At 44.0% G+C, this 27,365-nt stretch overlaps 3 protein-coding genes and 1 pseudogene across 3 annotated transcripts; all 4 read left to right on the top strand.

Annotated features, from left to right (window-relative positions):
* The first annotated feature begins 732 nt into the window (after nt 1-732).
* On the top strand, nt 733-1,698 carry LOC102576766 (olfactory receptor 6M1). Its single transcript, XM_006268505.2, has one exon. The coding sequence runs from the start codon at nt 733-735 to the stop codon at nt 1,696-1,698; it is 966 nt and encodes a 321-aa protein (XP_006268567.2).
* A 4,778-nt stretch (nt 1,699-6,476) lies between these two features.
* Nucleotides 6,477-7,418, top strand: LOC102576536 (olfactory receptor 6M1). Its single transcript, XM_006268504.2, has one exon. The coding sequence runs from the start codon at nt 6,477-6,479 to the stop codon at nt 7,416-7,418; it is 942 nt and encodes a 313-aa protein (XP_006268566.1).
* A 9,030-nt stretch (nt 7,419-16,448) lies between these two features.
* LOC102576307 (olfactory receptor 6E1-like) lies at nt 16,449-17,402 on the top strand. The gene has a single exon (XM_006268503.4). The coding sequence runs from the start codon at nt 16,449-16,451 to the stop codon at nt 17,400-17,402; it is 954 nt and encodes a 317-aa protein (XP_006268565.4).
* A 6,781-nt stretch (nt 17,403-24,183) lies between these two features.
* On the top strand, nt 24,184-25,146 carry LOC132251576 (olfactory receptor 6X1-like; annotated as a pseudogene).
* Nucleotides 25,147-27,365: the final 2,219 nt, after the last annotated feature.

Genomic DNA, 27,365 nt, shown 5'->3' with positions numbered 1-27,365 from the left:
TTCGGTATTTCAAAAAAACTTTCTCACTAGGAGGATAATGAAGCACTGGAGGTGTTGAACTCTGTATCCTCGGAGGTTTTTAAGACCTGGCTTGGCAAAGCCCTGGCTTGAATGATCTATTTGGGGCTGGTTCTCCTTTTAACAAGGGGTTGAACTAGATGACCTCCTGAGAGCCTTTCCAACTCTAATTTGCTATGATTCTATAATGAGATGTGGAGAACTGAGAAGTTAGTGCTAAATGGTGACAGACACCTGTGTACTAAGATGTCAGTGAGTAGCAGCACTATGATTCCAACCTCCCATCCATGCCAGTGATGCATTGGGTAAAACGTGTTTAAAAAGCCCTGGGAATAGGGTCCAGAGACCAGGACCCTGCTTCAGGGAAGCACCCATCTTCCAGGCCCACAAAGTAAGGCTCCCTCCTGCTTGTTCTCTTTCTGGTGCTATGAATATTTCCCTGTGAGATGCCAAATAGCCCAGCTTCAACAGGAGGGGGAGTAGAAGGTGCTCCCAGCCATATCTGCTCCATAGTGTAGAGTGTAGAGTTAAGAAATTCTGAATATACATACACGCGCACGCACACACACACACACACACACACACACACAGAGTCTATTAAGAGAGATTTAATTCCAAAATTCGTAGTCCACCAGAAATGTGATACCTAAGCCCCATTAAAACTTTTCTCTAATTGTCCTGCTTTCTCTGTCATGTTCCCACAGATTGCGTGCGATGACTGTGGGTCGTCTGAACCAAACTCTGGTCACAGAGTTCATTCTCATGGCTTTTCCAGTCTCTCAGCAGATGCAGATCTTCCTCTTTCTGGTCCTGCTTTCAATTTACCTGCTTACCCTTGCAGGTAACACAGTCATCATCTCAATCATATGGCTCGATCATCGCCTCCAAACTCCTATGTACTTCTTCCTTAGCAACCTGTCCTTCTTGGATATCCTCTTCACCTCTGTCATTTCTCCTAAAATGCTAGTCAGCCTCCTATTGGAGAGGAAGACAGTGTCAGTCACTGCATGCCTATCCCAGACGTTCTTCTCCATCTTCTTGGGCACCACTGAGTTCATCCTGTTGGCTGTCATGTCATTCGATCGCTATGTGGCCATTTGCAATCCGCTACGCTACACAGTCATAATGAATGGCAGGGTGTGCTTCTTGCTTGTCCTAAGCTGTTGGTTGGCAGCATCTATTTCTATGCTTGGTCCCACCATTGTGTACACCAGGCTACCTTTCTGTGGCCAAGAACTGGACCATTTCTTCTGTGACATCACCCCTCTCCTAAAAGCTGCCTGTGTGGACACAAGCTACCTGGAAATGCTCGACTTTGTTCTCTCCTCCCTCGTCTTGCTGAGTTCCTTGACATTTACTATTGTGTCTTACACTTACATCATAGCTACCATCCTGAGGATACCCTCTGTCCAAAGGCGTCAAAAGGCCTTTTCCACCTGCGCCTCTCACATCACTGTGGTTACTATTGCCTATGGGAGCTCCATCTTCGTGTACGTCAGGCCGAAACACAGCAATGCCTTAGCATATGACAAGGCAGCTTCTTTGCTTACAACTGTGGTGACTCCCCTTTTGAATCCCTTCATCTACAGCCTCAGGAATGACAAAGTGAAGGAGGTCTTGACTGATGTGGGAGCAAAGTTAATGGGTTCTTCCAAGAAGGTCCATTCTGAAAAGAACTGATTTAAAAAAGGAGCAAGTTGGGAAAAGTAAATGGCTGCGGAGGGCAGACTTACAATGCTATGTGTTGCCTTGAGGCGGTTGGTCTGTTTTGGACTGTGCTCTTTATTCTGTCTGTGCACCTCAAAAGCATATGTGACATTACTTCATAACCCTCAATGGGGTTATGAACCCTCTGCCCATGTCCCATATATATCCCCCAGTATGCATTAAAAACACATCTCAATAAGGCATGACTAAGAATCCTTAAAAGGCAAAGACCAGTGAAGGAAATCAGACTCTTCATTAACAGCAATGGTTCAGCATATGCATAGCCGGTCTGTTTTGGTCATTCAGAACAATGTTTCTCACCATTCAAGCAGTTTCATGAGGATGGTAGACTGGGACCTTCAGAAGAGCTGACAGAATCTGGGTGCCTAAGTCTCTTACCTTTGAAAATCCTTGAAATGCTTATGTATACACTTTGGGCAGTGGCTGTCGGATGCGGGGTGCTTTATGTGGCTGAAGTGCATTATCAGAGTTACTTGGCATTGGCAGAGGGTAGCCCGAGGAAGAGGAATGACATCTTGATGTTCCTGTGTCTGGGTGATTATAAGGAAGGTCTGCAATAATGGTATACTTAGTGGGCTGTGACCACCTTTTTCCATGAAGTTATTTGCCTATTTGTTTGTTTTTTTTATTAGTCTTAAATATCAAATGACCAGAACAAGCTCTTCAAAAATGTCTCCATTTTATTCTGTTTCTCCTGTCTCTTTATGGTATTCATTTCTAATGTCTGGCCTTATTATTGAGTTAATGCCTACTAAAATAGGGTGTATATTTTGCAGACCGGTCCTTGTTCTAAACTTCCTACCTGTGAGGATGCATTTGTTCTAGATCAAGTGAGATCTAGATGAGTGCACTTTCAAAACGGAATAAGGGTATAGACAGATGTAATAATTATATCCTTATCAAAGGATACTGATAAAACCCATTGTGATGCACCTGTTACATCTGTATGCTTCTCTTCCATGGTGGTGCTCAGCAGAAGGCTCACATGCTGGATTCAAAGTGTGAACAGCCTACCATATAATACCATATCCCTGTCTCTGCTGAAATCCTGGTGAGATCAGGCTCTTGCCAGGGCCTGCATTGCTAAGCTGGCGAGTTCAGCACATACGAAGCTCCAACAATGGCGCTCAGTCTATTCCTGATTTTAAATGTTTTGCAAAAAGGTTGTGCACTGCTGCTCTAGCAATAGAAATACCACAAGACCAAAGCCAACATTATCACTGCTTCATTCAGGGCCAAAGTTAGGGCAATTTAGCTCACTGGCATTCCTACAGTATCAGACAGCTGTAACAGTCACAGTTCAGACCAGATCAGAAGCTCCATTCCCATTATAAAGGACTTCTAAACTACATGTAAGCATCCAGATGAGCATGCGTGTGTAGTATGCGGCACCACAGACCCATCTGCAGTGCCTTACACATCGCATGCTGCACATGAAGGCATTCCCTATACTGCTGATTTGCAGTGTGGGGTGGTTTTTTTTGACATTGTGAGATGCAAAAGCAGGCAGCATGCACCATGAAAAACTGGACCCTGCACAGCTAGAGCCATGCTCCTGCTGCTGGCCAGGCTCCCTGTTGTCGGATCGCCACTGCTGGAGCCCCAGAACGCTCCCAGGACACTAGGCAAGGCTGCTGGGGCCAGCCCAGGTGTTGGCCTCATCCCCTGCTACCCCACCCCGGGGTAACGTGCTGCACAGCAGAGCGTGCATGCATGGACATTCCCTGGGGACAAGTAGCAGCAGCACATATTGTGCTACTGCTCTTTGTCCCTGGGGAAATGCATGTGACTACATACCTGTATCTGGTCCATTTGTCTAAACACAAGCTTTCTAGTATAAAGGCAACACTAGAGTCCAGGGGGGCATTTTCTGAGTTTATTCTTCAACACCAATGAAGCTAAATAAACTGAAGGCCACTTTAATTCTGAATAAAATGTTCACACTGTGGTTTCACTAATCTACATTGAAGTCACACCTTTATGTAATCCAGTTTACCGTTCCTGAGTGCCACCATGTTGATGAGGTTTTAGGGTGCACTAAAAATGTGCACATGAGAAGTAAATAAGTAGAGAGGACACTGGGAATGCACACACAATTTTACTCTCTACTCACTGAACTCTGTAGAGAGATCTTTTGTTCATAAATTCCTCAGGGCAGGGAAAGCTTTATATTGTGCCTGTGTAGCTCCTAACACAAGGAGGTCCGTATTTTCAAATGGGCTCCTTATCTGTAATTTGTGATGGATATTAGAAAGAAATATAGAGAAAATGCTGTGGACCTTGTTTGATTAAAACTTCAAGCCCTAATGTGAAAGGATTATCTGGTGATCAAAGTCAAAGTCAGTGTCTTGGGACTTGCTGGGATCTATATGCGTCTTTGGCACCTTTATACCTTTTAAACAGCTGACCCATGTGCTTCAGTTTACCACTGCAGAATGGGGATAATAGCACCCTTCAAGAGCCTTAAACATTGCATGATACTTAGATACTCTGCTAACAGAAAACAGATACATCACTAGGATGGATACTGATGGATAGACAGATAACTCGTGCGTGCAGAGTCCGATTAGCTGAATGCTTGTGTTGTAAAGCTGTAGCAAGCTCTTCCTAAGAGACTTAGGAAGGTTTATAGAGAGCCAAGTCCCTAAGAGCAATGAGGCATTGAAATTACCATGCTGTGTCATGATGAGCCAAACAGAGCTACCAAGACGCAAAAGCTTGTCTCAATAGTCAGAGGTTGAACAGTTCTGGTAGGTAGGCTTTACAAATAAATATTCAGTACCAAGAACTAGGTATGTCCTTTTCTAGAGCCCTTTTAGAGGCTGAAACCAGATTTGTTTTCAAACTTCAAGAAAAATAGGAAATCTCTCCTCCAGTTGAGAATGGGCTACACAGCTGTCTTGAAAGAAGGCTAGTGATCCAGGGAACAGGGCGGTGAAGGACTGAGAAGTGTGTTGCAAGGAGATAGTTACTCATGTGATGTTCAGAATTTGCATCTAGTCAGTGGATCCCATGCTGCAATCCAAAGTGGAAAACTCTAATTTGTAATGGCATCCTGGAGGAAAAGTACCTAGTATAGATCACATACCACCCTAAAAAACATCAGTGGTGTTAGTGGCTTTGCCTGTGATGTGTTTTATTGTCTGAGGATGGATCAGAAGTCAAGGGAGCTCTCTGACACATACCAGAGAAAGCAAGGGTGCTCAGTATTTAATGTTGTGAGGATGTTCTAAAAATAGATATGCAAATTCATCCCATACTGGTTGAAGAGCTGTAATTATCAGAATCACTTCATTTAAATTTTTCTCTGAAACATTAATGAAGGAAATTCTGCATGGGTTCATACTTCATGATGGGAGACAAAAAACGTAGTCTAAACTGAGGCAACTCGGTTAAATTCCAGGGACCTGACATTTTGCACCTGACCTGAGGGTCCAGACTATAAGTATTGGAGGCAGAAGGGACCACGGTCGTCACATTTGCCCATGGTCTTGCACAACATGGTCTGAAAAACTTTAGCAGTGTTTCCTCAAAGGAATCAAAGGGAAGAGAGGCTCCCTGCTACGTCCCCTCCGGGGCTTTGTAGGCAACACGGTTGAGCCCAACAGTGAAAACTATCTTTCTGACAGACTCTCAGGGCCAGATTTTTAAAGGATCCTGTACTTTTCTACTTTGAAAAAAATGGAAATTTTGTCCTGCATGTTGCCTGGAGGACTCCATCTGATGAATGCCGGTGCTGCTTAAGTTTTGTAAAGGTTTGTGTGCAAAATGGGAGAAGGGAGGAGGAAATGGGCAATTTTGGGAAGAGAAAGATTTGTTTTTATTTTCATTACTGTAGAGATCAGGGTAAAGATGATGAGCCAGATCCTGAGCTGATGCAAATAGGTTACAGCCCAAACTCTCCCATGATTTATTTCCGAGGGGAAGCTAACTCACTGGGTTTGTTTTTAGGCATTGTGTAAGATGTGATACTTTAAAGCGTTCCACTGGTAATTTTCTTGTTTCTGTGATTAATACTTACATCCCCTGAAGATCAAAAAATATGAAAATCTGCAATTCTGAAATTGCAATTCTGCAATAAATACTTGGCCATTTTTTCCTGCTATCATAACTTCAGGAAACTCAAAGTCTCTCTGTCTCTCTTCCCATGGTCCCACTCCTTGTCAGGTAGAAGTCACCGCCACTTAATCAAATTCAAAATCATTGTGCCAAATTTAGAGCTCATCAGAAAGAAAAAAAAGACATACACTAAATTTCTAACAAAAAGACATTTTCATAAGACTCTTTTTCTTGTATGAAAACAGACAGTTTTCCCAGAAGAGGTGTTGGGGAAATGCAGTATGGATAAGGATATTTTGTATGATTTTTTATTTTTTTTTAGTTGAAATGTGATTTTATTTTGGTATGTTTGGTTTCCAAATACTGAATCTCATCAATATTTGGAGTATAGATGGAATTGAAAAAAATTACATGTTTCATGGATATTTTGTTCAAAAGACCTTTTCATATTAAATTTATGTTTCAACAGTCTCATGGGAGGAAAAAACAAAGAACTGAAAACTTCTGTTTGTGTTCAGGAGTGGGGAATGAGGAGGATTGGTTTAAATGAAAATGGGCTTTTCAGTCACAAAATGCATTGCACAAAGATATTTGACCCAGTCTCCCCAACTATTTATATTGGTAATGTTGTTCTTATTTACTGCAGCAGTTCTCAGGTAGTACAGAGCAGCATGGCTTTTGCCAGCAACAACCAGACCGCAGTGACAGAATTCATCCTCCTATCCTTCCCTGTCCTCAGGGGAAGGCAGATTTTCTTCTTTGTGGTCCTTCTGCTGATTTACCTGCTCACACTTACGGGGAATATTGTCATAATCTCAATCATATGGACTGACCATCGCCTCCACACCCCCATGTATTTCTTCCTCAGCAACTTGTCCTTCTTGGACATCCTTTTCACAACAGTAATTGCGCCCAAGATGTTATCTAGTCTTCTGGCACAGAAGAAAAGCATCTCCTTTGCTGGATGCATCACCCAGACCTACTTCTATTTCTTCCTGGGGACCGTGGAGTTTATCCTCCTGGCAGTCATGTCCTTTGACCGGTATGTGGCCATCTGCAACCCACTGAGGTACACTGTCATCATGAACAGCAGCATTTGCTTCCTCATGGTGCTGGGTTGCTGGGTGGGGGCCTTCCTCTCGGTCCTCTGCCCCACCATTGTGGTGTCCAGGCTGCCCTACTGTGGCCACGCCATCAACCATTTCTTCTGTGACATTGCCCCCTTGTTGCAAGTGGCCTGCATAGACACCCGCTTGATTGAGCTCCTCAATTTCCTCCTGTCCTCCCTCGTGGTGCTCAGCTCCTTGATGCTCACAGCAGTGTCTTACAGCTACATTATCTCCACCATCATGAAAATCCCTTCCGGGCAGGGGCGGCAGAAAGCCTTCTCCACTTGTGTTTCTCACATCACTGTGGTCACCATTGCCTATGGGAGCTCCATCTTCATGTATGTCCGGCCCAATCAAAGCTACTCCCTTGAGTTTGACAAGGTGGCAGCTGTCTTGACCACAGTGGTGACGCCTCTCCTCAACCCCTTCATATATAGCCTGAGGAATGAGAAGGTCAAAGAAGTCTTGAAGGAGGCTGTCATTAGGATATTTTCACGTTCCTGATCTTGCTTGCTTCTTAAGAGAAGGAAGGTGGAAACAAACACTGGACAGTTTGTTTCTCTCTCCAAGGACATTTTGGCTCTTGACCATTGTCATGTCTTTTTCAATAATAAAGGCAAATTAAGTAAATGCTGGTTGCTGGTGCATTTTTACTCCGATTCTTACTAGTATCTCAAAACAAGTATTCCTGCAGCTGCAAGCATGCTTCTGGTTTACACTGAAAGGATCTTTGGGAAGGTGCACATATTTTTATTTTCCTTTTGAAATGAAAATTGGAAGGCATAAATAAACCTACTGTCTCAGACCTGGCAATGTTTCATCTTGCACTCATGACTCACCACATTCAAAAGGATCGAGGCATTGCTCACAGTAATAGCATTTTGGAGGCTCTGGGCACTGTGATAGAAAAGTTCAAAGCATCAAGGTGTCCCTGCAGGTCTTCAGTTTTTGGTGCCATGTTAAGGTCTTTCCTTTCCATGTTCTTTCTAATCCCAAGCTTAAGGTTTGATATTTAAAAAAGGTTTCCTCTTTTTTTTCTGCCACACACATGAAACATTTGTAATGCTGATTTTTGGTCGGAATAATAATGCTAGCATTCCTAGTTGAAAGCAGAGATACTCAATGAACACAGGACAGAGATTCCCAGAGACAAAAAATGGAGTTAGCTGTATAGAGGGAAATAAGATGTGATTGCGGTTTTGGTACTGCAAAAATCATGGTATTCCTGGATTCAATTTTTTTTAGTGTCACAAGCTTTATCTGTGTTCTTGAACTACTCACTAGTCCACGTTCATGCCTCAGTTCTCCATTTTCAAAATGGAGATAGCCACACTTCCCTGCCTCAGAAGGGAACATTGTTCACTGTTCGCTTATTATGGTAATGAGGTGGCACATCATTACCATGAATAGAAACAACACTCGGTGAGTCTAATATGGGGTATTGTAGGTCCCCATTCTACATTTAAAAATGTGTTTATATGCTCCCAACATGCCTCATATCTAAACACTGCTGTCATGATTTGTATACGCATATATACAAGCACAATTATGCCTGGGAGATTCAAAGGTTGCCACATGAATTAGGATAACAGTTTTCATTGACATCCTTTCTCTCCATCTAGTAGGCATCTCAAGTGTTATCTTACTCCACTATACTCACGCCCCTGAAAATAAAACATTAATGCCCTCCTTCTGCAACAAGCCATCATCTTAACTTTAAGATTAAGTTCTTCTTGTTTATTCTATGGCTTTTAGTTGTACTTTGGTTTCCTAACTCTCTCAAGTCCCCTAGGAAATTAAAGAGTAATTGTGCTGGAAATAGAGATTATTTATTTCCTAAAATAGCATGGTGATATTGAAGGTCTCAGATGGAGAAATCAAGAATAAAGAAAACTTAACAGAAGCCTTTTATTTTTTTATTTTGGAAAAGAGTGCTCACCATGGCCTTTGGGAATGGGGGAGACAGACACACAGACAGAAATAGATTAGACAGATTTTGAGATCTTCAAAGATACCAATAGGATTTTAATACTGCCCCCCAACAAAATTAGGGGGAATTGGAAGCCTGAAAGCTCTCCAAGGCTCTGAAAATCCTCCATCCTTGTGTAAGACAGACCAGGGGTGAGCAAAATGGTGGATTCAGCCTGCGGTCAGATTCCATTTCCCAGCAGCACCGGCCAGCATGGGCCCAGGGAGACCACAGAATCACAAGGCTGTGGCAGTGGGGGGCCATAAAACCAGGGCTCAACCCGAGACCCAGGCGCAGCCTACACGATCCCAGGGTTGTCCCATGGACAATGGCCGGGAGCCACAAGAGCAGGGTCTACTGGGAAATGGAGACACCATGGGCCGATACAGCCCATGGGCCAGATTTGCCCCCCTGGTCTAGAGTGTGGTCATTACAGGCATAACTGTAAATTGTAGCAATCAGTCTGAGCAAAGCTGCATGGTCTGTAAAACTGAACTGAGAAGCAGAATAAATGACCCGTACAACTTAACTCTTTGCTGCCACTCACGTAATGCCAGTATCCAAACTAGGTTGAGTAGAGTTAGCTTGCATATATGCACACTACACTGAAATCATTGCCATAGAGACACACAGCTTTATGCCAAAAGAATTAGATACCTGACTCCAGCTGAAATTCAACAGGGTATGGCCAACCAAGTTCATCTATAGACCTTTGAGTAATCTATAAGATAGGCTCAAGAATGGACTCATGTATATATATATGAGGGGGGACAGGATGCACTACATCTCCCGTGTCCCCACCATCATGGTGGCAGGCTGCCTTCTGTCACAATGCTCTGATTGGCTGTTTGTCAGCCAATCAGAGTGTGTATAAAGCATTATGGACAGACAGATTTAGGCTTTTATAATATTAGAATATAGATACATGGGTGTCAGCTGTGGGCCAAGGCACTGAACAGAAAGAACAAAATAAATGGAGTTGCACCAAGATGGTGCCAATCTAAGAAGTGAGAAGACTAGTCCATACCAGCAGAAAGGAGAGTGGAAGAAAACAATGAGACAATACTGGGCATTTTGCTAGGCCTCAACACACCAGTTGCCTCTATGAATAATATTTGGTTGGCTTCATAAGAAGTGTGTGGCAGTGCACCTTTACTGCCTGCCAATTTAAGGGCAGGAGCAGGCAGCTGCCAGGTGCCTGATGAGGGGGGGCATTTTCAAACATAGGCCAGAGGGGCAGCAGTCTGTGCTGAGCAAACAAGGAGGCACCACCAGGCTGTGCTGCTCCTGGAACCCCTTGGAGGTAAGGGTGAGGCTACGGGGATGGAGGATGCCTCGGTGGTCCCGGACATGACCTGAAACTCTACCCTGCTGGTATAGGGAGGCCTGGTGGGTCTGCCAGTGGTGTGACAGCCCCACTTAAATACCAGGACTGTGAACCTTCCCCGCATAAGTTGGACCGGGGCACCTAAACCCCAGCCCCCACCCTTGGGTGGGTTACTAAGAGGGAGGAGTGGGGCTAGGCATGGCTGTAGCCACCTGAGGCTGCAGGGGTGCAAGATGCCAGAGGACCCAGAGGAGGGCAGTTGTAAAGCCCTAGAGAAGGGGGCGGTTGAAAGATCCTGAGAGAGTAGGGGTGTCAGTGGGTGCACCCAGAGTAAGGGATGTCTTCATGACCTGAGGGACTGGGAGTAATTTAGGGTTGAGTAGAGCTAAAAGGAGGGTCTGAAGAGCAGCCCCAGGGGATATGTTGAGTAGGGCTGAAGGATGGCCAGAAGGGCAGCACACGGGCCAACCCCGCACAATATCATGGTGTTGTGTATAAGGAACCCAGTGAGGGGTCAGGGTGAAGTTGACCCTCAATTTGGTGAACTGGCTGGCACTACTCAGCTGAGGGTCATGGGAGAGGCCCGAGAAACTGCATGTTGCCAGCCAAGGCATAATTCGATAAGCCTGATGGCCAGAAAAATTGCTCCAGGAGGGAGCAGGGCAGAGTGGAGGGGGCACAGTATGGTGCGGCGAGCAAGAGCCTCTTTGAGAAGGGGTAGAGTGCAGGCTGCCCCTGTGAGGGGGGGGGTGGTATGAGTGTATGGGTGCGTGTGCGTGTGTGTGTGCGTGAGAGAGAGAGAGAGAGAGAGAGAGAGACCTGGTGGAGGACTAGGTTTGTTCCAGCTTGTGGCCGGGAGTATGATAACAGCTTGGATTCCAACTGCAAGACATGGGCCACAGTGTAGGGCAGGTACCATGGATAGCGCCCCCTCGCATCAGGGCATAAAATGGTCAGCATCCCGCATTTACCACCAGTTTATTGTAATAGCAAAGTCGTGGCAGAAAAGACTGGGCGGACTGCCTTACATAGACAGGTGGGTGGGTCAACTTGAAACTTGGCCCTGAGCTTGCCCCCGTCACAAAGTGGAATATGAAACTGGTATTGGAAAGAGGACAAAGTGGGGTGGCTTTCTGGAAGGATTTGGAGCATCCACAGTTCACCTATAATGATTAAAAAATTAAGTACTTATTGATTTTTATTTGTTAACGTTTTATACTTTTCTTTTTCAGTTGAAATAAAAATTAAGTTAGTTAAAAACATGTTATTGAAGGGGGGAAATATTTCAGTTAAAACCAGACCAATTATTTCTTTCTGTTTGGTTTGTTCATTTGGTTGTTTTATTTTGGTTTTGATCAGGCAGTTAATGAAAAGAATCCATTATTTATCCATGTGTAGCAATCACTCATTCATAAAAAAATAAAAATAAATAACACTTTCTCTTGAGGCCCCGGCCTTCTCTTTAGCTTCCAGTGTCTCCAACCTCATATTGGGACAGAGCAGTTAGCAAAGAGTCACAACAGGAAACTTCCCTACCAACTTACTCTGACCAGCACAGGAGTTGCATAGAACATGGTCCCTACATAGTGCAGTTCACTTGTAGAACTTGTTGCCCCAGGAGGTTGGAGAGGCAGAAAGTAAAACCAGATACAAAAAAGGATAGGTGCATGGGGGATAGGGCCATTGGGAACTATTAAATAAAATTAGGGATGTTTTCACTTGCATCCTGAAACCCAATGATGTTTGATGCTGGGGAGCTATGTCTGGGGAATGGTCATACTAGACATGCTCTGTTCAAATATTCTTCCTCTGAAGCACTGGATGTTTGCCATGTTCAGAGGCAGCGTATGGATCATTGATCTGACCCAGGATGGCATGGCTTATGTTCCCCAGAGTGAACTAGGCTGTTATATTTATATTAAGTTTGCAGGCAGAATGTCTTCAAAGAAGATACGTGTTTAACTTTTGGTTTTCACCAGAAACTTATTATATCCTCTTAGATTTTTCTAGGTATTTTAACCTCCCAGGGTGGCTGTGGACCAAAGCAGGTACACCCTACCATTATAAAAGACAGAGTGTGTGAGGAGAAGACCTTTCTTTCCTGAGGACACAGAGACAGTCTGGCTGATGTGAAGCCATGCTTTTATGCTGTTCTTTTCAGGATGACAGTGCTCAAGCCTTAATTGAAGTGAAAAGGTAATTATTTGAAAAGGCTATGCATAAACTACAGATAAAGTGTGAAATTGTGTATGTCAGGGGCAACTGGGGGTGGGGTGGGGATGAGTAGGGACAGAGGAATAATTTTCTTTAGAGGACAAAGGAAAAAAAGAAATATAGTGAGAAAAATGCTGTTATTGCTTGAAAAAAATTGGCTTGCATTTTGTTTGAATAAATCTTCTTTTGCACAGCCACAAGATACCAACTATCAGGTAACAATTACCTCATTGAGGATTTACAATGCAAATGTCTCAGGACTGAGGGATGGAGGTGCTTCCACATCAAATTGCTTTATTGGGGGGCTAAAATTCCCATTCAATTTCCTCATGCACATGTAAGCATTCTCATCAGCTAACCATAACTAAGACGTCTTTGATCACGATTCTATTCACAAGGTCTCCTAAGCTTATCACATTTGAGTCTTTTGCAAAGACCCATTTATGTTTTTCTGCTGTTAAAAATGTGCTGATCACAAATCCTTGAACCCCTAGGCTGAGATTTTCAGAGATACCAAAGAAATGTGGAGGACAAAATCAATGAGACATAGGGAAATAATTTCTTCAAGTACCCATGAAAATCCTGCCATTTTCCTGTCTCTTGTAGAACAATATTTCTCATTGTCCTTGCCTTCCCATACGATGAATTTATCCTGTATCCTGAGACCATCACTGGATACATCTCCAATCAAGTGTGGAGGTAGCCGAGAAATATCACTGACATGGTTGTCATCACCACTGCCCCTCAGTCACTTACAGTCTCACACAGGTAGTCTGTGGTAATGTAAGAGTGATGCTGTAGCTGTGATGGTCTACAAATTATGTGAGTCAAGTATTTCTTAGGGTGGTATCTTTTATCGGACCAACTATGTAGCTGGGATAAAATCAGACAAGCTTTTGAATGAAATAATTCTGTGTCAGGTTACCTCCATTGTAAGTGGTGGATTTTGATATCTTCCATGTTACGATAGTGTAAGAGTGATGTTGTAGCTATATGTATTGCGGACAAAAGAATGGATTCAAATTTCACAGATCCTTAAAAAATGTTCTGGCCACTTCCTTTCTTCTTTGGAAGGGCAAGGTCATTTTACTGCAAATATAGGAAAGGTTGGGGAGTAGAGAAGATATTGTATTAAGACTTGTGTGATCATGGTTAAATTCCTCTGTTGCCTTGTGGGGTCAGGCCAATGCTCAGGATATCAATATTGTGCTGTTAGAAAGGAGGGCATGGTGTACAATTGCACATACAGAAATAAAAATCAATTAGGTGTACACACACACTCTAGGTGCATACACCCCGACCAGGCATGCGCACACACACACTACCAACTGAAGCCCACGTGCATCCAAAATTACCAGCCTAGGCACATGCATATCTATCACCAATTCAAGCACATACACACTCTAATGATAAGGACATGAAATCATATACAATACACACATTCATACACATATACACACAGGTTAAATACTGACTCAGGTGACAGCGTGTGTGTGTGTTGGTGCCTGTGGTACTTATGCTTGGGGTGCTTGGTAACTAAAGAGCCAGTGGCAGAGATCAGGGGAAAAGGAAGTGGGGATGGGGCAATAGCAGTGGCACAGATCAGGGGAAAAGGCAGTGGATATGGGGCAACAGCAAAGAAACAGTGGTTTGCAGGGAGAAAGGAGCTCAGGATGGCTGGAGCCACAGGAGCATGGGACAGGTGTTGGAGGTGGCAGAGAGTCAGAAGCAGGAGATGGAGAAATGAGACAGAAGTTAGAGGGGCGAGAAGCAGAGATTGGAGCAGGGCCGGATCTGTAGTAGAGCAAAACCCAACTCAGGGTTCCCAATAACAGTTTTAGTAAAAGAACACTGTACTGTACAGCTTGGTTCCCACACACACTCACACAACGGTAGCAGAAGAAAGAGACTCAGTGGAAGGGTTGGAGTCCAGGTAGGGAAGAGAAACAAAGTCCAAGTCCTTGGTTGAAGAGAGGGTGGGGGTGATATCTATCTATCCAGACTGGGAGGGGATCCTCGATAGTCAGTTGGGGTCTTTCTCCAGCAGGTGTTGTCCAGAAGGGGGTCACCAGCGGAGCCTCTGGGTGGATAGGTGGTGTGGCATGGTGCTGGTCCAGATGGAGAGGGTGTCCCACTGGGTCTGTCTTCACTGGGTCTGTCTGCCCCTTTTATAGGGGCAGACCTCCTATGACCCTAGTGGCAGGGGCATGCCCAGGTAGAATCAACCCCTAGTGTACTGAGCATGTGCACTTCTAGGTAAGGACATGCAGTTTCAGGTGTCTGTAATGGTGGTTTGATTGATTTCTGCAGCAGTCTTTATCTTCCAAATCTTGAGCCAGGGAGGGTCGATGCAGAGTGATGGTTGGGTTGTCGAGTTGATGGTTCGGTCATTCAGAGGGAGCTATTTTTAGACCTAATGGCATTGTCTCTCAAGAGCTCTCATTCATCCCCATTCTTTCAGGAACCAATTTACATAGGAGAGGTAGGTATGAGGCATAGGTTACAACATACTTACACAACAGGGCATGGGGACAAGATAGGAACCTGACACACAGAATGGATACTTGGCATCACTCATACCAACCCACATTGAAGGCCTAAATCATACAATATTACTATGAAACAATAAAAATCAGTGCACAAATGATAGGAATACAATATAATACAGTGTAAAACAGTAAAAATCAATACAAACGTAACAGAACACTATTTACAATATAAAAAGGGGCTTATTATGATAATAGTATATAAGAAATTTGCTTACCTAATACTACTTGTAATCATTTTTAAGGGATAGAGAGGGCAGAGAGAAAGTCAGAAATGGTTGGGGGAGGGAATGTATTTTAAAAATAAAAAATAAACCAAAAACTGGGGGATTTGCTACACCTCCATCATGCATTCCTTGCATGACTTGTTTCAAATTGCTTAGTTTGCCTGTGCCTGAGTTACCACCTATACAATCAAAATGGTGATATCCTCTGTTATGCTGGAAGATATCTATAGTTGTCATCAAGAGGTTTTTGTTCTATAGACAATCACATTTCTTATCAAAGCTGATTGGTGTGTAAAACAATTCCATCGGAACAAATAAGCCCTTTCATAGAGCAGAAAAGATGGAGATTAATGAAACCCCTCTCCAAAATAATGAGTTTCATTGGGGAGGCTGGGGGGGGGATTACACTGTGGTGTCTGCAGGATTTTCCAAGTATTGCTGAAAAGACTGGCGTGAGGGGTTTGACGGTGTGCAGTTATATGTATGTCTGTGTGAGAGAGTGACAAGGGCAGAGAGGGAAAGGAGGAGATGCATAAACAGACTTGAGAAGGACTGAGCCCCTTGATGCAGAAGTGTTGTGGGAAAGTCTGGATTGGAAATGGTGTCCAATGAACCCTCTTACGGCTGTCTTGTCCCTACTGCAATTGGGAAAGCAGAGCTTTGTGCGCAGGCTGAAAATAGATGGGACTGTACCCGAGAAATGCCTGACTTGTATAATCAATTTATCCTCCTATTAGAAACAGTCCATTAAACCCACACAATTTAGCTAACAACTTAGGTTACAGGTGCAAACTTTGCTTGGCTGGTCTAAGGATATTCACTGCTGGCAAATTCTCTCTGTTATTTCACAAGCCAGGGAAAGCACAAGAAAACAGTTTTATTGAGGAATCTGCTGTGCTTCTGCTGGACCTTTGAACTTATTGTTGTTATATAGAGAACAATATCCCGAACAAAAAACAAAGTACAACACAACAGCAAGGATAGGAATCCGTTATACTACACTAGCCTCTGTATTTCTATGTAGCCTGACACAGGGAGCAAAATATCATTCCAATGATACCTAGTTTTCTCTCACAAGGAGTCACAACAGTAAACTGGAACCTAGCAAAAGCAGTGGTCAAACAACACCTGTTATGGTCACTTGGCCTGACTTCCTGAAGAATATGGACAATTGTTTAAAGTGCTGGGGATTGTGCTAAAGCCTTGTTTTTCTCATCGTTATTGTTTCTACAGTGAAAACTGAACTTGTCAATGGAGGGAGCAAATAAAACCGCTGTGTCTGAGTTCATTCTGCTGGGGCTTTCCACCATTGAAGACCACCTGCAGGCATTCATCTTTCTCCTCCTTTTTATCATGTACTTGGTTACACTCCTGGGCAACACACTGGTCATTTTCATAGTGTGGGTGGATCACAGGCTTCACACGCCCATGTATTTCTTCATCAGTAACTTCTCCTTCCTAGAGATCTTGTTCACCTCTGTTACGAATCCCAAGATGCTGTTGAACTTCATTACAGACAGAAAAACCATCAATTTCGCCATGTGCATGGCCCAGTCCTACTTCTACTTCGCTGTTGGGGCAACAGAGTTTGCCATCCTCATGGTCATGTCCTTTGATCGCTATGTTGCCATCTGCTGCCCCTTACAATATGTCACCATCATGAGGCCAAGACTCTGTGTCCAGCTTGTCCTTGGCTCCTGGGTGGGAGGTTTCTCAGTGATCAGCCTGCACATGGTCATGATGTCAAAGTTGAGGTTTTGTGGGCCCAACGTAATCAACCATTTCTTTTGTGACAGCACACCACTCTTCCAGCTCTCGTGTGTGGACACCCACCTTATTCAGAAGATGGATGCCATTTTGCTGTCCACCATTATGTTTAGCTCATTATGCTTAACTATGGTCTCATATTCTTGCCTTCTTTTCTCCATACTGAGGATCCCATCAACTGTGGGGAGGAAGAAGGCCTTTGCCACTTGCACTTCCCATCTCATGGTGGTCTCATTAGCCTATGGCAGCTGCATTTTCATGTATGCCAGGCCAGTCACTGGTTATGCCTTGGATCTCAACAAAGGGGTGGCAGTGCTGAACACCATATTGACCCCTTTCTTGAACCCCTTCATTTACACCTTCCGAAACAAGAATGTTAAGCTTGCCCTCAGAGATGCCATTAATCACAGAATTGCAAAGCTGTCTCCTATATTCTGACTTTTATTGTTTTTCATGCAGAGACAAGGAGAAGTCAAGAGTAGAAAGTCAAAGAGAATGAGTCAGACTGTCAACATGTAGCCCACTCAAGTGAAATGGTTGCTTTTTCATCTGTGTTTTTGTTTGTTTGTTTTATAAATGTTCTTTAAATCTGCTTTTTAGGAAAAGGATCAAAGATTCAGCTTCCCCAAATGTGTTGGACCATGCAACCAATGGTCAAACAAAATAAGTAAAAGTCATCCCAAACTGAACAGCCAATTGAGCTAGTGTGGCTAAACAAAGGCACAAAGGATGAGATGGACCTAGAGGCACCGTTAGGCCATGAAACATGTTGCAAAAATAAAGTGAATCAATTTTGGTGGGATGTCTCCTGCCACTGCTAATCTACTTCATTGGGTGAAATGTGATCTGAGTGCCCAGTCCTGCAGGACAATGGGCAAGCATTCCCTGCTCACAGAAATGCACCTCAGAAATTCCCTAGGGCACATCTCGAAGCAGAAAAAGCCAGGTTCTACGCTTAGAGATGTGTTCTGGTCCAAGGCATGGAGTCCCAGCCTTTCCTGCTTACAGAGATGTGCCCTGGAGATTGACCTGGGCACATCTCTATAAAAGGGGAAAGTCAGCCAGGGACACAATTCTGTACAGGAATGTCTGGAGAGTACAGGATCATGCTGCTTAAAACATGGCACTCCCTGCCTGGGGCAGCTGGAGATAGTGGGTAGCTCTGGCTGCTTGTGCTCTCACATCATAAAGCAAACAGACAAGTAGCATGATCAGAATTTGTCACAGCCACAATTGTTGAGCATTTGTAGTGTGACAATGGCCAGGCCATCTGTTTGCTTAGCTTTTCGTGCTACCATAAAAAATGTGAAGGTGACACAAAGACGATGCCTGTTTGCACCTTAGCCACCCTGAGCTAAAATGACCAGGTAAGCTAGTTACATGCAGTCTTAGCTGTGAGTCCAAACCAGAGCCCAAGCATACATCTCTCGTGCATCTTAACAGAATTCTTCAACTGAAGTGGCACCATCTCCCAGCACAGACCCTTTTCCTTCTTACACTACAGCACCCTTCATCGCTGTACTGAGGCACTGCGGTCAGTGCAGACTGGTACGAATGACAAATCTCCATTGAGACTCACCCTGTCTCCTACTGTTTCCTACTCCACTGCCAGCCCCAGCTTTTTAAAAAAAATGCCTAAGAGGTTTGAGAACCTGAATCCTATTTTTGGATTTTGTCTTTGGAGACCGCCCCCCTAGACCCAGTAAAAAATCTGTGTCCACATTTGAGTTTAGTTGGCTTAGTTGTTTTATAATGTGATATAGGCTGTTCTAGCTATGTTAGGTCCCAGGTATTTTACTGTGATCAGGCTCTTCCCAACAATTATTTATAGAGTCAGTGAAGATGAGATTTATCTGGAGGAAAGGCAAAGATAAATGAAGGCAGTGGGTTGTAGATAAGAAGAACCCACAACCTGTGGGTTGAACCTGTAGGCTTAATAAGCCCTTAAATGATAAAGTACGAAGACGTAGTTGGGACCACGTGCAGTCCATGACTCCTCAGTTGCAGAATTAGCTCAGAATTAATTAAATCAAATCATTATAGGAAAAGGGACACTTATGCATGTATCTGGAGGTTATCTTTTTCCTATAATGGGGGCGGGTGTGGTACTTAGGCACCCATAGAAGCTAATAGAATTGCTCCTAGTCTTTAGATTTATAACTCAGCCTCTAGCTGCATTTTGGTTATCCACTAGATGAAATACATTTCTGGCCCTGTTTGATATGTGATACATTCTCCATCACTTCGGATCTTTATCAAGACCAAAAGTCTTGCTAAAAGACCTGCTATATCCCAAACACATAGTGCGCTTTAATGGACTGGTTGATGGCAATAACCCATTCACATCTTCAAACTCACAAGTTTATTAAAATGCTCTGCTCTTATTTTTACTTATTCTTTCTACAACCCACACCAGAACTGGGCATGGACCAAAAGAATGAAACTGCTGTGGTTGAATGCCTCGTCATTGGCTTCCCTGGTCTTAGTTATAAACTGCAGATTGTCCTTTTCCTGGTCCATTAACTCCTCTATTTGACTACACTGGTGGGTAACACGTTAATCATTTCCATAGTCTGCATGAGCCACTGCCTTCACAATCCCATGGTTTTCTTCATTAGCAATTTGTCCTTCTTGAAGAACTGGTTTGCCTCCTCCACCAGCCCAAACTGATGTTGAATTTCATCTCAGGAAGGAAAACCATTTCATTCCATGGCTGCATGGCTCAGTCCTACTTCTACTTTATTCTGGAGATTACAGACATCACTCTCCTGATGGTCATGTCCTTCAATCACTATGTTGTGCTATGCCACACTTTGCCATATGCCACCGTCATGATGCCCCACGTCTGCCTCCAACTCCTTTTTGGTTCCTGGTTGATTGGTTTAAAGTCACAGTGAAGTCTTTTCCTTCACTGACCGACACTAGCCATCTGCAGAGGACGGATTCCATTTTGATATAGACTATGGGGTTGAGGTCCTTGTGCTTAACGGTGATCTTGTACGTATGCATTTTCTCCTCCATCCTAAGAATGTGAATGGGCGTGGGGAAGCAGAAGGCTGCTTCCACTTGTGCCTCTCATCTCCTGATACTAGCAATAGCCTATCAGAGTGGCATGTTTTGGATGCCCGGCCTACTAGAAGTGTCTCCTTGCATCTCAATAAAATGGGGGCATTGCTGAACACTGTCATATAACCATTCCTGAACCCCTTCATCTACAGCATCTGCAACCAGGTGGTGAAGATGACCCTGAGAGATGTCATAGCTGAGGAACTACAAAATAGTTGCTCAGGTGTGATGTGAAAGGGAACTGTTTAAGGATACAAAGTGCATGAGTAGTTTTTGGCACCTAGATCAGGCTTGATTTGGATTACCTTATTTTTTAAATGTATTTATTTATGTAGGTTACTTTGGCAACTAAATTCCATCTAGTTATCATTTAGAGGCATTGACAAGCTGGGTTTGGATTTGGCCCAAAAATCAACATCCAAAGGTGAAGAGAGTTTTTCAATGATGCCTAGGAAACAATGAGGAACTGAGGTCAAGATTCCTTGATATGCCATGATATAGGCGGATGGAAAACTAAATTGATGTCATTCAGGAGTTGAAAGGCCATTTAAGCTCTAGGTTGGTTAGGTGCCTCCATTTTGGCCTGAACAAATCTGTAATTTCCTAGATCTGAGCCTGAACAGAAATGGCCAAGAGCAGATATCCTGTTCACATAAGCCTCATCTGAAACCTTGTGTGAGCCACATCTCTGGCTTCCTGGACAAGTGTGTCTACCAATGGATTATTTGGCAATGGGTGAATGCCCTCATAAAGTTCTCCTTATTTGCTGTACAGGAAATCTAGGTTTATAACCTATTTATTTGGGGTCATCTTCATGAGACAAGGCTGTAAGTGCTGTAAGTGATATGTCTTTGAAATCTGCCTTAAATACCTGAGGTACTTCTTCCTTCAAATGGACCCTGCCTATCAACTTTAAGTACATACTGAGCAGATCTTGCATTTCTACATCTGTTGAGTGAAAGTGGAAATGTGGTGAATTTGGGGTCTTTTGGAGAAGATGCATGTCTGTTACGGTTTCTAGTGTGATAACTGATCTATGCAGATATTTTTAGGAAGTAAAAACTTCATTCATGGAAGGACAAGTTAGTGACAATAAATCTAAAAAAATAAATATAATTAATTAGGTTTATTACTTTTTATTCTTAAAAAAATATAATTAATTAGCTTTATTACTTTTTTATTCTTAGATCTGCAGGGTATGGCTATAATATTTAATTTAGAAAAGTGGTTCCCAAACTCTAACAGATTCTACACCACTAATTTCATTGCTATAACCTTAAGTACCAGCAGCAAATTTTTGTCATATAAAGTAATATAATACATCTGTTAATATGTACTACTGACAGGTGGTCTGCATACCAGAGGAGGTACCCGTAACACGGATTGGGAACCACTGATTTAGAAAATTATTTTTACAGCAGCATACTGTTAAACAGAAATGTCTAAGAATTTGCAAATAATGATTAGACTATGGGAAATATAGTTTTCTAGTAAATGTGCTGTTCATAATAAATAAAGTTTGTTGGGCGGGGGGGGGTGGAGTTCAAAGTTCCCAGACATTTCCTAGTGCAGTGGCATGCATTGTTATTTGCTAAAACACAGAAGTCTTAATAAGTCATCAGCTGGGAATTAACTGGGGAAACTCCAGAGACAAATGTCCCAGGGATGTTGAGAAATCTCTGTCTCTCTCTCTCAACAAGAAGTATTTTGAAAAGAAACATCAGGCCTCAGATAGAGCAGCCAAGATATCATAAGTAGCACACTCTTCAATGGCTCCTAGGCACTGGCCATACCACCTCCATCTCAGTGTTTCAAGTCTCTGGTACTGATAGCATCAAGAAGTCGCAAATTTCTGGAGAAAGGGTGCTCTTATTGGCTTTGGGCAGACGTTTCAAGAGATTCAAATTTAGAAAATGGAGTTCAGAATGGTAAGGGCATAATATGCTTTATTTTTGGTAAGAAGACTCCCATGTATTCTTCAAAAGGCAGACACTTATATTTTGTATTATGTGATTGGGCATTGCCACTTCTTTTCACTTACTGAAGGAATTGCCTCTTCATCCTCCAGTGAAAGGGTGCCCACTTGTCTAATTATTTTTTTCTCATTTGCCTTCTATGAAGACCTAAATGTCTGCCTAGCTCTATAATTTCTTATGTAGCAGCTCTAACGATGATATCTGAAGGCTGCCTCTGCTCATACAATATTCCTTTTCCTTTTTTCTCCTGATACTGAGAAGAGGGAGACATGGGAGTGGTTTTCTCCCCACCCACCCCCTTTTTCTTCTAAATGTGTGATTTTGTGAGGTTTCTGTAGGGCAAAAGAAGTAGGATTTACAACTTTGGAAGGCTCTGGATTGTGTGGCCACCTTGACCAATTCCAGGGGTCATTTACCAGTTGCTGAAGGACCAGTCTCCTACCCCTGAACATCTCAAAAGTGAGGCGGCATGTTCCCAAACTGTGGTGAGTAAAATTGTGCTTATTCTTAGGGACTGTGGGGGCAGGTTGGACGTTGGTTTGTACACAGCAAACAAAATACGCAGACTAATAATTCACAAATGTTTCCACAAAATGTGATAATAAGCAATTGGACGTTACAAAAAATCAGATGCTGGTTTGCTTCTGGTTTTGCATTACCTGGCAAACATGTTCCTCTGCTTCCTGTGCAATTTAAACATGGGATCACTGTTCCTGTGTTATAAGCCGACTGTTTTGTTTTTGGCAACTGCAGTGATGTGTACAAAACACACATCCATCTTACCTAGGGGTTTTGCTGAGTGGAAAGCACTCGCCTTGCTTCTGTAGAGCATGGGGAACTACTGTGAGAGTCCCCATCATAATACAAGAGGTCTGTCTCTAGTTGGCTCTTTGATGGGGCTGGACACAGGCGTGGGTGAACTGGGCAGCTGCCTGGGGCAGGGACAGAAAGGGGGCCTGAAAATGGTAATTTTAATTAGTATTATTATCATTATCTCTGTGAAAGAGTGGAATGATACTAAAGGATTGCCTGGGGCTGCCAGGAGTCTAGGTAGGGTGCTGCTCTTTGGGATTGTTTTTTTGGTTTGTTTTCTATATGTCTGATATATCGCTATTATATAAGGTGGGAGTCAGAAATCTATCCAGTTTTTTTTTATTTTCCCAACTCTCTTTCACTGGAAGTTTGACTCCTTTTCCATTGACACATCAATGAGATGATTTTATTATCCTCAACTAATTAGAAGGCTAGGCAAGAAGTAATGGGTTCCAGTTGCATGAAGGGAGAGTTATACCAGATATTAGGAAGAACATCCTAAATGGTTAAGCACTATATAAGATGAATAGAGAGGTTATAAAATCCCTCTTTATGGACATTTTAATTCCAGTTAGACAAACACTTTTCTGGGATTGTTTAGAAAGAGATGATCCTGGCTTAAGCTGGACATTGGACTAGATGACCTTCCAAGGTTCCTTCAAGCCCTATTTTAATATGATAGTATAGTTTTATTCAAGGAATTATCTTTTAGAAGAAACAGAAGGTTTCTATAACTGATAAAGCCTCATAGATTTAAGTCTCAATCAGATCAGTCTGGAGACTAATATAACTCTAATCACCATAGCACCTAATTAACTTCCCCCCCAGTACTCCCCATAAACATTAGCTGCACTAAACATCCATTGAATATAGAGGTAGTAAAGCCTGACCTTTAGTGGCATGATTGATAAGTAGGCAGGTAAATAGATGGGATAAGGATTTGACAGGGATATAAGGATTTGATATAAATAAAATAATGCTCAAAAAGCGAGGTTTCTACTGGAGTGGTTATGCATATCTGTCCATTCATGTATCCGGAGGTACAGAGAAATAGCTGAGTAACTATTCCCTTATCTATTTAGCTAACAAGGAAAAGACACATTAATCAATGAATACTGTAACAGAAACACTGAGCTTTTTTTGCTGACTGTTTTTCATGTATTAAAGTCCTAAATCTTTGTCTTTCCATGTCTCTGTCTAGATAAATATATATTTATCCAGACACCTGTTGATCCATCCAGGATGCATGGATGGATAGATAGCTGGCACTGAATAAAAAGCTGCTGTGATACAACCCTAATCTTTTTTCGGACTCTGGGTGCAGAAGGTATGAGCTAATCTTTTGTCACTCTTGCTCTTCCTGTAGCTCCAGCGTGAGAGGGAAGAGAGAAGCCATAGTCATGAAGAATAACACAGTGTTGACTGAATTCATCCTCCTGGGCTTTCCATTGCTTCAAGGTCTGCACAGTGTGTTCTTCTCAGTCGTTCTGCTCATGTACATCCTAACCATCCTAGGTAATGGCCTCATTGTTTTTATTGTGAGAGCCAACCACAAGCTTCACACACCCATGTACTTCTTCCTGAGCAACCTCTCCTTCCTGGAGATCTGGTACACCACGACTGTAGTACCCAAAATGCTAGAGACCTTTGTGGCCACCAAGACAACAATCTGCATCTACTGCTGCCTGGTCCAGGCATTTTTCTACTTCTTCCTGGGCAGCACAGAGTTTTTCATCCTCACAGTGATGTCCTTTGACCGTTAGTTGGCCATATGCAAGCCCCTGCAGTATGCCACCCCCATGACCAACAGGGTCTGTTTCCAGTTGGCCTTTGGGGCTTGGTTTGGTGGTTTCATGGCTATCTTCTTCCCAACTATTCTAGTCTTCCAGCTGCCCTTCTGTGACTCCAACATCATCAACCATTTCTACTGTGACATCAGACCAATCTTAAAAATAGCCTGCACGGACACCCACCTCATTGAGCTGCTAGGTTTTCTTGCTGCTGTCACGGTCATCCTCAGCTCTTTGCTTTTCACTGTGGTGTCTTACATCTATATCATTGCCACCACCTTAGCCATCCCTTCTTCTACAGGGCGCCGAAAGGCCTTCTCTACCTGTGCATCCCATCTGACTGTGGTCTCTATATTGTACGGGGCTGTTCTTTTCATGTACCTGAAGCCCAATGTGCATTCCTCCTCTGGTCTCAACAAGGTGGTGTCTGTGCTAAACACAGTCTTGACCCCTCTCCTGAATCCTTTCATTTACACAATAAGGAACAAGGAGGTGAAAGAGGCCTTCAGAAATGTACTTAGCAGAAAAAGGGTGTAGGTGAGCCATGAGAGTTTTTCTGGCATGGAAAATAGTGGTTTCTGTCTAGAAACTGTCCATAGGCCCTGACATAAAATAAATAAATACATACATACATTTCTACTGAATCCCTTGGACTGAACACAGTCTTGGGTCTCATGATGCAGTAGACATGTCTACACATAAATTTACATGTCTGCAGAGAACTGAAGGTGGCTTTGGCAGGTCCTCACAAAGATCTCTTGCTGCACAATGAGACGAGTACTCTGCTCTTCCCCCTCTCCCACCAGCCCCATGCTTCCCAAGTGGAGGCTGCTGTTGGGAATGGTGAGAGCTTATAGTTTCCTGTTCACTTCCATGGCAGAGCAAGGCAGGTGGCTCTAGAAAGTGTGAAGTTCTGTGGCCTTGGTAAGAGGGGCTGTCCTGCTTCACAGCACACGGTGGTTACTCTGAGGTTCAAAGGGGCCTTTCTCTGTGGGCACGTCTCTTCCAGGAGCCTGGTCTGTGCCCCTCCCAGTGAAATGGCTGGACTTGGCTGCCAAGAAAATGGGTTGACTGGGCCATGGTCTGTGCCTTTGTCTGGGGATGCATTCACTTATCCCCACATTCACTTGCACTTGGAGAGAGCAGGGGGCTGCATCATTACTGAGGGCAAGAGCAGAGGCACTGAGAGCTGAACCTGTGCTGGTACGTCCTCATCTTCTGGGTCTCAGTGACTCCATTAGCACTGGACTCCTAGGGCCTCACAAGCAAAACTCAGGGGCATCTGAACCCCAAGCCTCCAGGCTTTGGCCTCCAAGTAGGATGCCTACCAGAGGATTTGGGAACATCTGAAGCCCCAGATGGTAGGGCTACTTATGGCTCTGGACTGACTCACAGATTTGGAACTGATTTGGCTAATTTGGCTTGGAATATGGAAAATTAAAAAATATATAAATTAGACTCCATTAGCACTGGGCAGAGTTTCCTGTCCTGTTGGAGACCCTGGTAACTGTCCATGTACAGTGTGTCTCTGTGGGGACAAGTGGAGGTCTTGATCAGGTGATGGCCTGAGTCCTGGGTGCCAGGGTGAGGAGTCTTCCCCTTGTATTCCTGCAAGAAGGGCAGGCAGAGCAGGGACACGATGGAGACCAGGGAAGGATACCTGGGTTCTCTTCTCAGTATCAGAGACTCTGACCCACTGGTCACTTTTGAGCCTTCCCTGGATTTAATCCTTGGCTGGTTCAAGTGATCTAACAGGCCTGATGTCTCAGATCCAGGAAGCAGAGCACAGGGCTGGCAGCTGCTGACTCTGCTGCTCACACAGGCAGGTGGGTGCCGCAGGGTTGGTTTTTGTGCAGGTTCTCATGGGTTTTCATTCCCTGTGTGTTTCTGGCACAGTAGTACCGGGCAGTGTCTGATGGCTGGAGCCTGGTCAGGCACAGGTGCACTTGGCTGTTGGAGGTGTCTCTGCTGATGCTGAGGTCGCTTTGGAGAGCGCTGTTATAGTTGGTGCTTCCATCACTCCAGATAACTCCAACCCGCTCCAGCCCTTCTCCTGCTGCTGGGTGCTGGGAGTGAGGGGCATGCAAGAGCCAGTGCCAGTGGGTCCCAGAGCAGGATGGCTCTCCTCTCTCCCTGCTGGGGCAGCCCAGCCCAACTCCATAGAGCCCAGCCAGTTGCACCCCGGGCTCCTGCCAACCTGCTCTGGGCCCAACCGGCACTGGCCCCGGGGCACCGCCTGGCTGTCACTGGCTCCCAATCCCCCTGTCCAGCCCGTCACTGTGTGGAGCACTGGATCCTTTCTCTCTACCTCTCCCATGACTGTGGGGGCTAGGGTCTGCTTGCCAGAGGGATACAGGGAGCACACTTGTGACTGGAGGTGGGCTCTCTTGCTGCATTGAAACCCAGAAACCCAGCGACCTCCCTCTGGTCAGCACCATGAGGCTGGCATCTCCCCTGCACAGCTCGGAGGAATGAACCCACATCACACCTGGACAGTTAGTGTTGGTGGTAGCAGGGACTGCTGCTCTCTGCTGGTGCTTTCCAATCTGAAGCTTGTCTGAAGACCACCAAGTTTCTGATCACTGTGTGTCTGGCACAGTAATCACTGGCCATGTCCTTGGCTCTGAGGATGTCTGTGTGTATCTGCATGGTGCTGCTGGAGTCATCCCTGGAGAACGGTACATTGTCCTTTAATGGCACTATTATTGTCTGGTGTGAGACCATTCTGGAGGTTGTGTATGAATGTAACCCACTGC

This window comes from Alligator mississippiensis, chromosome 7, assembly GCF_030867095.1.
Source record: "Alligator mississippiensis isolate rAllMis1 chromosome 7, rAllMis1, whole genome shotgun sequence".
NCBI lineage: Eukaryota > Metazoa > Chordata > Crocodylia > Alligatoridae > Alligator > Alligator mississippiensis.
The sequence above is the reverse complement of the archived record's forward strand: the minus strand, read 5'-3'. Positions and strand labels throughout refer to the sequence as shown.

Coding starts and splice junctions, on each gene's coding strand:
- LOC102576766 (XM_006268505.2), top strand. CDS start 733: ATGACTGTGGGTCGTCTGAACCAAACTCTGGTCACAGAGTTCATTCTC.
- LOC102576536 (XM_006268504.2), top strand. CDS start 6,477: ATGGCTTTTGCCAGCAACAACCAGACCGCAGTGACAGAATTCATCCTC.
- LOC102576307 (XM_006268503.4), top strand. CDS start 16,449: ATGGAGGGAGCAAATAAAACCGCTGTGTCTGAGTTCATTCTGCTGGGG.